The 11928-nt window shown below is 40.3% G+C and overlaps 1 protein-coding gene across 1 annotated transcript; it reads right to left on the minus strand.

Annotated features, from left to right (window-relative positions):
* Positions 1–9061: 9061 nt before the first annotated feature.
* LOC124176677 lies at positions 9062–11579 on the minus strand. The gene has a single exon (XM_046558253.1). The coding sequence runs from the start codon at positions 11169–11171 to the stop codon at positions 10551–10553; it is 621 nt and encodes a 206-aa protein (XP_046414209.1). The 5' UTR covers positions 11172–11579; the 3' UTR covers positions 9062–10550.
* Between the last annotated feature and the right edge of the window lie 349 nt (positions 11580–11928).

Consider the following 11928-nt stretch of genomic DNA (forward strand, 5'->3'; position numbering starts at 1 on the left):
GGGTAGACGGAATGTAGTGAAAATATTTAAAAAAATAAATGACGTACGTACTCAGAGAAGAAGCGTTTATTCAACTACCGTATGTATGCGTAGGTTAGTATCGGCATGTACGTGGGTCTTGTGTTTTTTATCATGAAATTAAGTTGCGAAAGGTACGTGAGACGGTACCTTTGAACCTGACAAAGACCTTCCCCAATTCACGCACATCTCGGTGTGACGGATGTTTGCTGCGAAGACGTCGTTGCCAAAAAACAAAGAGACAACAGAAAGGTGGATTGATCAATGTTTTCGTTTTCATGCTAGTGTCTAACGAAACTGTTAAAATTACATCCAGTTTGAAACGTCCTTCTTGTGTTATTGACGCCTTATTATTAACAACGTGATCATTATTGCAAAAACGTGTACCATTATTTCAAAAAAAAAAAATACAAGCAATTTTTTGGCTTATTACAATGAATAAAAGCTCATATTATTCGTAAATGAGATTCTATAGAAAACGTCACAATTTCTTGCCGAATCATAACTTAGTCATTTGTGTAAGTTGTAACGATCCTTAATAATTTTTTTATTACCTAATTTCAAAGTTCAAGGAAAAAATTAGCCTCAAAATGTTTGTAGGTCATTCATTTCCGAATAAAATGAGTTATTTCTCGTTCGAAAAAGCTAGACGAATTATACTTGTACGGATTTATCGTTGAACAATTAATAGAAAAATGTGAATCCTGTAGATTTGTTAATGATAACAAGGTCTTTGCTCACAGATGAGATTAGGCGTTAAAAATCTTCTTCTGGATCGTGGGGACTTTTTTTTTACCATACTTTAGGTTACATATATTTTAGACCTGACTGCATACATGCTATAAATCTTAACGTGATCGATAATAGTGATCATTGGATTTATTTCTTTTGCATGAACGAAAAAGTGCTGGAGTGAAGAAAGAGTACATTTCAGCACTTCGTGCGATCGGCATGCGATGTTGGTAGCACAAAAAACGAGAAGAAAACTTGACTCTTACATCAATTTTGTTGCGTCGCTGTAAAGTTTTCTTGAAAAAAAAAAAAAAAAAAACAACCCCAATCGAAGGTGCGCTCGTACTGTGACGTCACTCGACGAGGTGACGGGTATCTGGGGACGGGGTTTAACCCAGTTCGGGATGAACCTTTGAGCTGGAGCAGAGGATGGTTTTGCGCAAGGATGCGATGCAATGGTATACGGAGTCCGAGTTGTGGTTGCACCTTCACGATCAAATACATAAATACAATACACATTTGAAATGGCCTTGAGCCGATTGCATAGCGGTTCCTATTAGCACGAAGTGATCTTCTCGCATACAACAGCCCTCAATCACGTTGGCATTAATTTTCGTGTCACATTCGATGGATGCTGGATGAAGGACGGATGACACGGCAATTAGTGCTGGGTCAGATTTCCGTTCGATGAATAATAGCTGCTACTCGAAATTTTTTCTGAATCACGTATTATAGTTTACAGCATGATAATATCTTCCGTTTCACATTTTACGGTCAGATTACAGGGCGTTTCTATAAAGTGTTGACTGTTCATACGTTGGAAGCTGGGCACGCTTTTCAATGGGGTACATATAGAGGTATGTCCATGTATACGCATAATAGATGTCCCATGGATCAATGAATGCATGTATACGGTTGAAAAGTTCGAAGAAGTTCATTCTCAACTTGTGCCGTAAAATAGAAAGTAAAAAAATAAAATGGCCTGTATTTATTTCAACTACAGTCGCATTTGCAATCTAAAGAATTTTAACAACCTGCCATCATTCTCGGAATTATATGCGAATTTTATAAAAACTTTTCGAATGTTTCAACAGCAGCAAGCTGGCAAGCTTAATCGATTAGTCGGCAGCTTCGGTTAATAGTTTTTTCGATTGATCGATTAATCGACGACTTCGGTTAGTCGTTTTTTCGACTCGGTTTCGATTAATAATTTTTCCCATTAATCCAGATTTCCTCTTTATAATTCTGCAGGTCACTCGGTATACGATTCTGAACCATCGGTTCATCGGAAAAACGATTAAACGAAGAACTCAATTAATCGATTAATCGCACAGCACTAGTGGAAATATTAACCCTTCCGCGTTTAACACGACGGTGTGTAATTGACGATGCCCAGACTTTCGAATCGGTTGAACGTTGTAAATTTCCACCTCGCCACCCTTAACCAAGGGTTGGCAAACATCGGGGGATGGGTTTCGTACCAGTTTCGCTGAGTGTCGTACAGGGCCAGGGGTGCGCGCGAGGTGAAGAGGAACTGCCCTACTCTGAGGTCAGCGTTCCCGTTACCCGAGGGTCGGGATGGCTTGGCGCCCTGTGGTATCCGGAGGCGCGTCGACGTCGAGGCTGGTTACCATGGAAACTTGACGTCACCGTGACGTCACGCTTTCGCAGTGGAACGTATTGCATCCTCCGAGAGGTGGTTGGGACTCATTGAATGTGGCGGCTACCCAACGTGGATAGTTCCGTTTTTTATGGTCGCCAAAAATTCCGATAAATTGTGTATCTTGACTGCGGGAAAGGTTGGAATATTTTTGCTATTGCAAGATTAGAAAAAAAAAAACAACAACAAAAATCGCACACACAACTATTTGGTGTGATTGTAGTCGATGGTACTACATTTCCTTGCACAGGTTATTGCGACATTAAATAGAGTCAATTTAGTTTACTTCTAATAGTAATAAACATACCTTTTCGTATACTGCAGAATTATATATTTCTCAATTGCGGTAAGAAATGAAAATGGTTAGGGACTGTATAAAAGTAACGACGATTAGAAATTTCGCTCATTGTTAGTCCAGTAGTGTCTTACTAATAGCATTTATATTAGATTTATATTAAGGGGCATGATAATTATTCGACGGTAAGTTAGTGGCGGCTGAAGTTTGAAGGAGTTCGGTAACTGCTTTAATCACTTCCAATATCGTTGAATCTGAAAATAAATAGAAAAACGTCCGGCATTGAGAATAAAAAATGACGTAACGAGCTTTCGGCCTGAAAATGAGTCCTGAGAGCAAGTAATATTCAAGTGTTTGCTTATTTGTTCTTTTTTTTCCAAAGAAACCGGACTAGGATAAAATATTTTTATAGCCCAGAAAATTAAAAGATGAGATTTTACTAGATTTTCATATTATGATCTGCAAAGATTGAATCACCGCCGATAATTTCCAGATGAATACTGCCTGTACAAAAACTTTTTAATCAAGTTTTTTATCTGACGATATTACGCGAGAACGAATGTACGGTTTTGAATGATTTTGGTCTCAGTCGATACGCTTCTTCCCCTAACTTAGATCAGCTTGGGTAAAATCAGACGAGCAATCTCTAAATTGATAGTGAGAATAACTTTTCGAATCGCGTAAAAATTTCGATAAAGGTATTATAAAAGTATGTAGCTATCTGTGACCATGGAGGTTTCCCGATATTTGCTGCAACTCCCGGGAATCCCAGGGAACTTGGCTGGGAGAGCTTCCTGATACTATAACTACGCCCTCCTAAGTAGGGCACGTTGTCGGACGGCCTTCTCAATGACGAGTGTGACGTCATTGCGCTGGAACCAAACTGGGTCAAACTGTATCGCTAAGGGATGAAAGGGACCGAATGGCGGTGGAGGAAAGGGAAGAGAGCCACCGACAATCCAGGCATTATGAATTGTACACGTAACTATGGGGCTTGTATGAATTTGTGATTTGGCGTTGTGACGCTTCGCTGAAATGGAGGACGTGGTCAAGCAGTCGGTGGGTCAAAAATCTCAACTTTTCAATAAATTTATGTCGAGGCAATCGTACCTTGTGTAATTGTCAAAATCTTGTACTCATAAGCTGGAGGGATTTCTTGAAAAACACCAAAATAAAAATGACTGGAGTTATAAATAAACGCTAATTGTAAGATATCGATGCTTCGTTTCAAATCACTCGACAATTTAATTTAAGAAGTTGGCAAATTCGTTTAATTTCACGTTTAATTTAGAAGACTATTTTCTTTAATACTAATGATGCAGGTTTTCTTTTTCTGTCAGTGGTCATTTCAGCATTGCCATTTTTCGATCACGATCAAATCAGGGGCACGGTTTTGAAGAAATTGACTATCGACGATACCAACATGTTAAGAAGAGTGTTTCAGTGATTCTGTTGAAATTAGTCTTCAGTATGAAACCAGACATCATAGAGTGAATACAAAATAATTAAAAAGTGTCGATCAATTTTTAGGCAAATAAACTCCTTAAACCGGCAGGAACCATTGTAATGACTTGAAAAGGAAGGCATTAGTATTTGTACTAGAATTACTGTAGAATGCAAATTTCTCTATTCGGTTCAATCACATAGTTCACAATAAAATAAAAAGGTATACAAGTACACAATTTAAGTGATACAATTGAATTTCCGGAAACTATGTGTACATTTATGAATGTATTGAGACGAAATTCGTCTTGGCGGTAAATTGATCTGACTGACCGACTCTTCCAGTTATTTTGTACGATGATTGAGAAATTCGAAGTACAGTGTCCTACGAGGAATATGTTTCTATACCGATAAATATTGTATGTTTTTCGCCAATTCTTCTACTGACACGTCGGGTAAAATCCTCCGAAATTGATTCAGCGAATTTTTCCCAAAGAAAATCTATATCAACAGGATGGCAATGAATCAAAATACGAACAAACAGCCTTCGTAATCCCCGCTGCGTCGTTATTTCTCTAATCTAACTAACAAATAAAAAATAATCTCGTCAAGATTTTAGCACTTCAACACCTGGAAAAATCCGGAAAATCATCCCACCTCCGACACCTCCGGCTGATTGGTGGCTACGGGGTAGCCAATAAAACTGTCGAGAGTAGGTGCAGCGGTTTGTGCCCGGGGTCTCAATGAACGGTTATACTTCATGGTACGCTATACGCGGGTAGAATCTAGGTGAGCGAAGGGTCGTGAATGGGGTTGCTGAAGGTATGACGTAGTCAGGGGCAACAACCTGAAACTGGGTCGCGTCCTTTCGGCCGAGAGGAGGAGGTGTAGAGGGGAGTATCCGGAGCCCCAGCATCCCTCGGGGCCGCAGAGGTCGGATAAAAATAGACGAACGTTGCACAGGTAAAGGGAATGAATAAAATACCGGACGGATGTTCGGCGTGCCCCGAAGACGATTAGCAGCCGACGAAACGCCTCCAATTCCAAGGGGGTACACCTGTACCATTCGTTTGGAAATAGAAAAAGAAGAGGAAGAAGAATAACAATTATCGGGTAACTAGGTAGCAACAACAGCTCGGGTAATCTCCGTGTGTCGGGAATTAACAGCGCATGGGTACGTACTAATTGAATCGGAGGGTTGCGTTTGTGTCCGGAGGGTGAAACACCATGAATGGAAGCGGGACCGCCGTCCGTCATTACGGTCGCGGGAAAACTGGGTCATGACACGAATCTAGAACGCTGGGTTATTTTTGGAATCCGTGACCTCGGCACGCACTCCCGCATCTCCCGTCATTCCCTGATCATCATCCCCTAGGTTTATTCCCCCCTTCCTTTCCCCATTTGCGGTGTGACTCTTTGTTTATACCCTTGTACGAGCCGGACTTTTACCACTTGGCTTATACGCGAGGCTTCGACCATCTTTTTTACGATAACCATTTCGATGGACGTTACGAACAGCGATTTATTTATAATGCCACTGCCGTCGCTGGAGTCAATCTTACGTGATGGGAGAAATATTGTCAATCTGTCAATTCCAGAATTATTCGATGCTCACAGTTTTACCGCGAAGATGTCTCGCTATCGTACCAGGAGCTTTACGTAATCCGTGATGAAATAAGGGAGATAGAACGCAGATTATGATTGATGGACTGTTTCGGGATACTCTGGACCAATATCGCAGCAAGTTGTATATTTTTAGAAATTATCACCGACCGCAGAGAGTTATAAATATAATGGTATAACACGTTTTCGTTAATTGTTTCTAATCTACGATAAATAATTGCTTTCATATTATCGGTTGAAAAAATCATATTATTGTATTTCGTCTGCTTTGTTCACATCGTTTTACGGAAATTTATGAAATTTTCCTCGAGAGGAGAGCCTGAAATCTTCCAAAGCCCTTGGTGTCGATGGACTGAGCGGTTAGGCATTCATTTCGTTAAGTAATAAATATTCGCCAAGTACACGCTCTAAATATGAATTAGTTATACGTGTATCACTGAAAAAAATCAATGCGTGTGCCTTGGAAATCAGTGTTAAGGTCAGTGAAATGTCAGTTAATCGTCGGTGTATAATGCACTGGTTTTTTCAATAATATACTTATAATCAGTGAAAATTCACTGAATCAAATTAAGAGAGCACGGAGCGTAAAATTTGAACGGAATGCTAAATATCAGCACGACTAAAACAACTTTGCTGTGCTCTATGGAATACGTGGGATGCCACTTCGTCTAGTCTCGTATATACGTACGTACATGTAGTATATCGAATAAATGTGACGAAAATCGTCGTCATGTGACATTGACTGTATCAGCGCCCTGACCGATCAAATCCGCAACAAAGTAATGCGTGTATTCAAAAACATAATACAAATATAAAAACTTGAATGTAGGTATTCATGTAAATTATACTCAAAAAAATGTCAAAGATTTTCCAGGAATGCCGCAGCATTTTCAACACCGAACAGTTTATTGGCCTACGAAATATGTTGCTATCAATTTCACCTTATTTCTCAAAGCTCATATCACACTGTGAGAAATTTTTCTTTATTGTTAATACACAGTCCCTAACTACTTCATTCTTTACCATAACCGCAAAATTTATATCTGGCAACAAAATAAAGAATATTCATGTTCATTGGTCGGGTGAAAAGATGGCTCCTTGAATAATGTCCCTTCTCACCATCTACCTCTTAAACTCGAGTTACAAGGATGACTTCTCATCTAGCAACAAGAGTGGCTTGCACGGCGGACTTTGAAAATAGAACGAATATATTACCCGGAAGGGTTCGGGTTCAACACTCGGGTTCCGGTGTATCGAGGCGGTGCAGGTGCCTTCTGCAAATGCGGCATCATGCCCTCGTTCAGGCTCTTCGGAGTCGTCGAACCCGAGACAACCCCTGACCTCGTTAGAAAACTACCCCTCGGTGTTGGACCGGCCGGCCACTCTAGCCAGAAATAGGAAACCTTCTTCGTGTGGGTGTCGAGCGCTCCCAGACTGCAGTGCGGCACTAAAAATGGAACACAGGTAGGCAAGATAGAGTGCGGGGACGAAAGGGGGGCGAGTCGAGAGGCTGAACGGGGTGAGTATCGGGAATCTGATCTAACTGCGCTGTTGGTGAGTGATTTACCTGCACGGAAGGCAGCGGACAATCTGCATCCTTGTACGTCTTACCAAGAATAGATTTATCTGCAACTTGCGGCAGACGGTATCGTCTGTATGCGTATGGAGAAGATTCTAGTGTCGCTAATTATTTCGTGTGCTAATTCACTATGCTTATACCGAGGTTTGGATGTTTTCCACTTCCATCGATTCACCGCCTCGGTCGAGTCAATTTTTGCTGTGCTAGGTGTTGTGGTAAAGGGGAATTGTGGAGTCGATGAGATAGGCTTGCCCAAACTTGATATCAGCGTTTTTTTTTTTATCAATTCTATTATGACGTAGTCGCAGGTTAAGTGTTTGTCAAATTATTTTATTTGTGAGCTACGGAAATCTCTTTAAAAATAAATACTATAATGGAAAATGTGGTAATTATGGACAAAAACTTAGATGTCGGTGCTACAATTCAAATAGCTTCACAACGGTTAAAATTACAGTAGGTATTTATGGTTTCACTTTACTACGATAGCTCATTTTATTGAGATAATTATTTTCTGGAGAATTTTTTGATTGCATTTTTTATTTCTGAATAGTCAATTCGATATATTAGCGAATTCGATACTTTTGGGTCGTAATCAATATCAGTGCAATGTTGTAAAGTTAAATATTCGACAATTTCAACATGATGGAAAAAGATGTTTCAGAAAATTTCGTAGAAAATACTTTTCTGCCTAAAATGACCTATGGTATAATGAGTTGGAATGAATCTACCAGATTTTGAACCATTTCGATGGGATTTGAATTGAAGCACTGATATCGAAGTTCTCGTTCATAATTCAAATACTTTGTATTCTTGTAAGCTTACGAATATTATAATTTGATAAATACTCAATGTACAACCGTTTCGAGATGAAATTGATTAACCCTAGGACCTTAGACACGGGTATCCCTAATCCCATATAATTCTTACGGTCTGCTAAAATCATTTTGGTTATTTTGTTCAATCGAAGTTTTCACGGTGAAAAATTCATATTAGGCTTTTCTCGCGTATACTTATTTTATTCTTCAGTCTTTCAGGTTTCTAATGAAAAAGACAAAACTCTTTCACGTCGAACAGTCCGTTAGCAGCGTCGATTTGAAGTTCTGAGGTGCGCTTATCCCTTGTGTAGATTATTTGTTTCGTACGGACGTGTAGGGTTCTATGGTAAAAACTATCGATTTTGAGAGAACCAACCTTCATAAGTAGACTGCAGCAGAGGGATGAATAGTCACGATAAAAACGTTTACAAGTATTTTTGTATTTAACATCGAAAATGTTTATTCGTAAAGTACAACATTTTTACATATAAACATGATATATAAAACACGCAAACCTGAGAATTTCTACTATTTTTGCCAATCATCCTATGTTTTTTTTTTTTTTTCACATCATTTTTGTTTGCGCCGTTCATTCGAACCCACAATCAAGACTGATTTGCGGTTTTAGGCCATTCGCACGGGGAAATTCTCTACAAGGCACTAGGCGGGTCACACGCAAAGTCTGTGGTTAAATTCGTTATGTTGTTTGGCCAATGTCCACCTCGTACAAGTGTATTAAATATCTGCATGCATTCATATTTAAGTATAATGATGATTTACTCAATTGACACAACTTAGGAACATGAATACGTCGCATGTATAATGTGTCTACGTATGTTCGTGTATTGCATAATCGAGAGAGCATTCTTCAGTTATTTGAACATTGACGAAGAATTGATGTGTCGTTACACGTTTAAAGGATAATACATGTAATGTGATTGGCGTACGAGGTGCACGTTTTTCACGTCAGCATAATCGTTTAGTGATCGAGATCGGCATTATAAATATATACATACATACCATACACCTATATGTACCTATCGATAATTATTACATCTATAAGTCGCATTGACTAAATTAATATTAAGATTATTAATTTTAACGAAAGTTGAAGTAAAAAAAAAATACAATTTTCTTAAAGTTAAAGATTCGAGCTTTAAAGCCCCGTTATACATATATGCAGTTAATCAAGCAATACGTTATATTTAGATTTATATACGATTATCACCACTCATGCTCATACAATTAGTATATAATGATATATGTTTGTATGTTTTTTTAATTCTTTTCATCTCTCTCACCTCTGGTCTCTCTTGACTATCTCTCCTTTTTCTTTGTATAATTTCAAAGAGACTCATTTACTCGTATTACATGTTCATGTGTGTACATACGCGTTAATTGACGTTTACGGCAGACTGAATTAGCTAAATTTTCAAACCTCGTGCATTCCATTTGTTTCTCGCCTCCTCGCTGAATACCTCTGCCCATGTGTATTGTGCATATACCTATACGTATGCTTAATATTTCCCTATTCCACGACTTCATTGGCACGTATTTCATTCGGACTAATACAGAATATAGTCAAAGAAGGACATAGGTGGGGGTCAAAACTTAGAAGGGTCAACATTTCAAACGGCCGATGTTCCGAAATTTCAAACATGCGAAAATAAAATAACGAAAGATTAACAGTTCGAAATACTGATTTACGTTATTTTATTTTCACTTGTTTGAAGTTTCGATGTATCGGCTATTCGAAATACCGACCCGTCTAAGTTTCGACCCCCACCCACCCAAAGACGTTAGGTCAATACGGGCTACTTTCATACACTTTTTCGATAGTAAGTTGTAACGTTAAATGCCACGAATACAGATCCTCCCGAGAATTGCTACTTAAGTCGATAGCCCCGTTAATCAGTTAGGTATACATACTGCCAAATTATTTACCCTACGGGTAAAACGGCTCGTACTTTATCTAATGCAACTATAATTCGTATACGATATTATATAATTATACATTTCTGTGTGTGCATTTATATATACCCTTGTGATGTGCTCACGTTAATACGCCTACCTAAATCGAGTGATATTTTGATCCCAGCATCTAACCTACATCTCGCAAATATTTTCATGTTTTTTCAACTGTCTTTTTTTTCTTTTTTTTCCCTTCTTTCTCCACTCTTGATATTTATCGTTTGTTTTCCCAAGTTTTCTTTTCAACGAAGTAAGAAAATATTCCTTGTTGTACTCAGAATTTCGTTACTCCAACGATGCGCATACACGCGAAGTATCATGTATACGATTTACCGGATTGGAAAAAATCTCATTTTCAAAGTCATTGATACCTGCGTATCGAATAAAAAATTTTTCCAATATCAACCAAACTTACTACCGGTTCAATCCGATAATCTTTTGACATACGCACGGCAGTATTCTCTTCGGTGTTGAGTTTCTGGGCACACGGTGAGTCGGGAGTCCGGAAAGGCCCCGCACGTAGGTGTAGGAAACCGGGCTTCTCAGTATGCTCTTTCGTGATTTTTTCGCGTGTTTTTTCTCCTCCGTTTCGCGCCACGATATCTTGAGGGTCCGGAAGGCCCTGCGGAGTGTGTCGGTGGTCGAGGATCGCTTCGTCGTCGAATCGCTGTCGCTCCTGCGATCGTCGGAGGAATTCGATGAGTGCGGTGACGACTGATCGTAGTCGGTGGAATTTCGGCCGTCACTCGGGCTCCAGGATCTCGATGATTTACTGCTGTGCCTGTCCCTGTTGCAGCTTCCGAAACTGCGGGGCAGCCGCTCCTGCGAGTAGGACGTTGCGGAATGGCCGCGTAGCTCCAGGTAATTGTGACGACGCGGTGATCTTCCGCCTCCGCAAATACGCTCACCGCTTCCGATGCTTCCGCTGTTGCTGCATCCGCTGTCCGTGCTGTATTCGTCGACGAATTCCGAGCGCCGGTTGTGCTTTCGGGAAACTCGACTCCTCGCGTTCGTCAGCCTCGTCGATTCCTCCATTGCCGTTGGCGAAGATGCCGGATGAACAACAATCGTTGGTAGCGATTTGTGCCAGTCGGGTAATCCCGGGTTTACCAAAACGACGTGGTTCCTTGGGATATCCAGGTGTGCGAGTCGATATCCAGGCGATGTCTCGTCGTTCCTTTTCGAACTCTCGTCCAAGTCTTTTTTCACCCTGCACTCTCTGTACACTGAAGTACGGTTCAATGCTTCTTGGGGTTTGTTTTTTATATTATACGCCGATGTCGTTTCACGCTGCTCCGGTCAACTTATGTGTAATCAACAACACAGTAAACACTCGGCCGGGAGATCGATTGTTTTTTATTTAATGAGCATAATTTTTTGCGTGATATTTATGACAACTGTGACTCGGTTTGCGTCGGTGCTTTTGGCCTCGCAGTTGCTTGCCACCGAGTGCAGGTAGACTGAGATTTTGAGGGATGCTGCGCACTACTTATACCTTCCGTCGACGAACCCCGTGCGCAAGCGTCGGCATCCACGTGAGGAACGGCACCGACGCTGATGCCAACCCCCGTGTTCGATGATGATGCTCTATAGACAAGCCAGTTATGAATATCCGGGCGGTCGTAAGCCGTTACCCACGTCAAGCTGTTGCCCGATGTATTATTAATATTCATCCGAATATTGGATTGCATTGGAAGATCCGAGGAGAGAGGATTAATAAACTATAGCGCTATCGGTGGGGCTCCATCCGGTGGTCCTTTCAAAATTGATCACCGTACAATGGAAATAGTCG

The sequence above is a fragment of the Neodiprion fabricii genome, chromosome 2 (genome assembly GCF_021155785.1).
Source record: "Neodiprion fabricii isolate iyNeoFabr1 chromosome 2, iyNeoFabr1.1, whole genome shotgun sequence".
Lineage (NCBI taxonomy): Eukaryota > Metazoa > Arthropoda > Insecta > Hymenoptera > Diprionidae > Neodiprion > Neodiprion fabricii.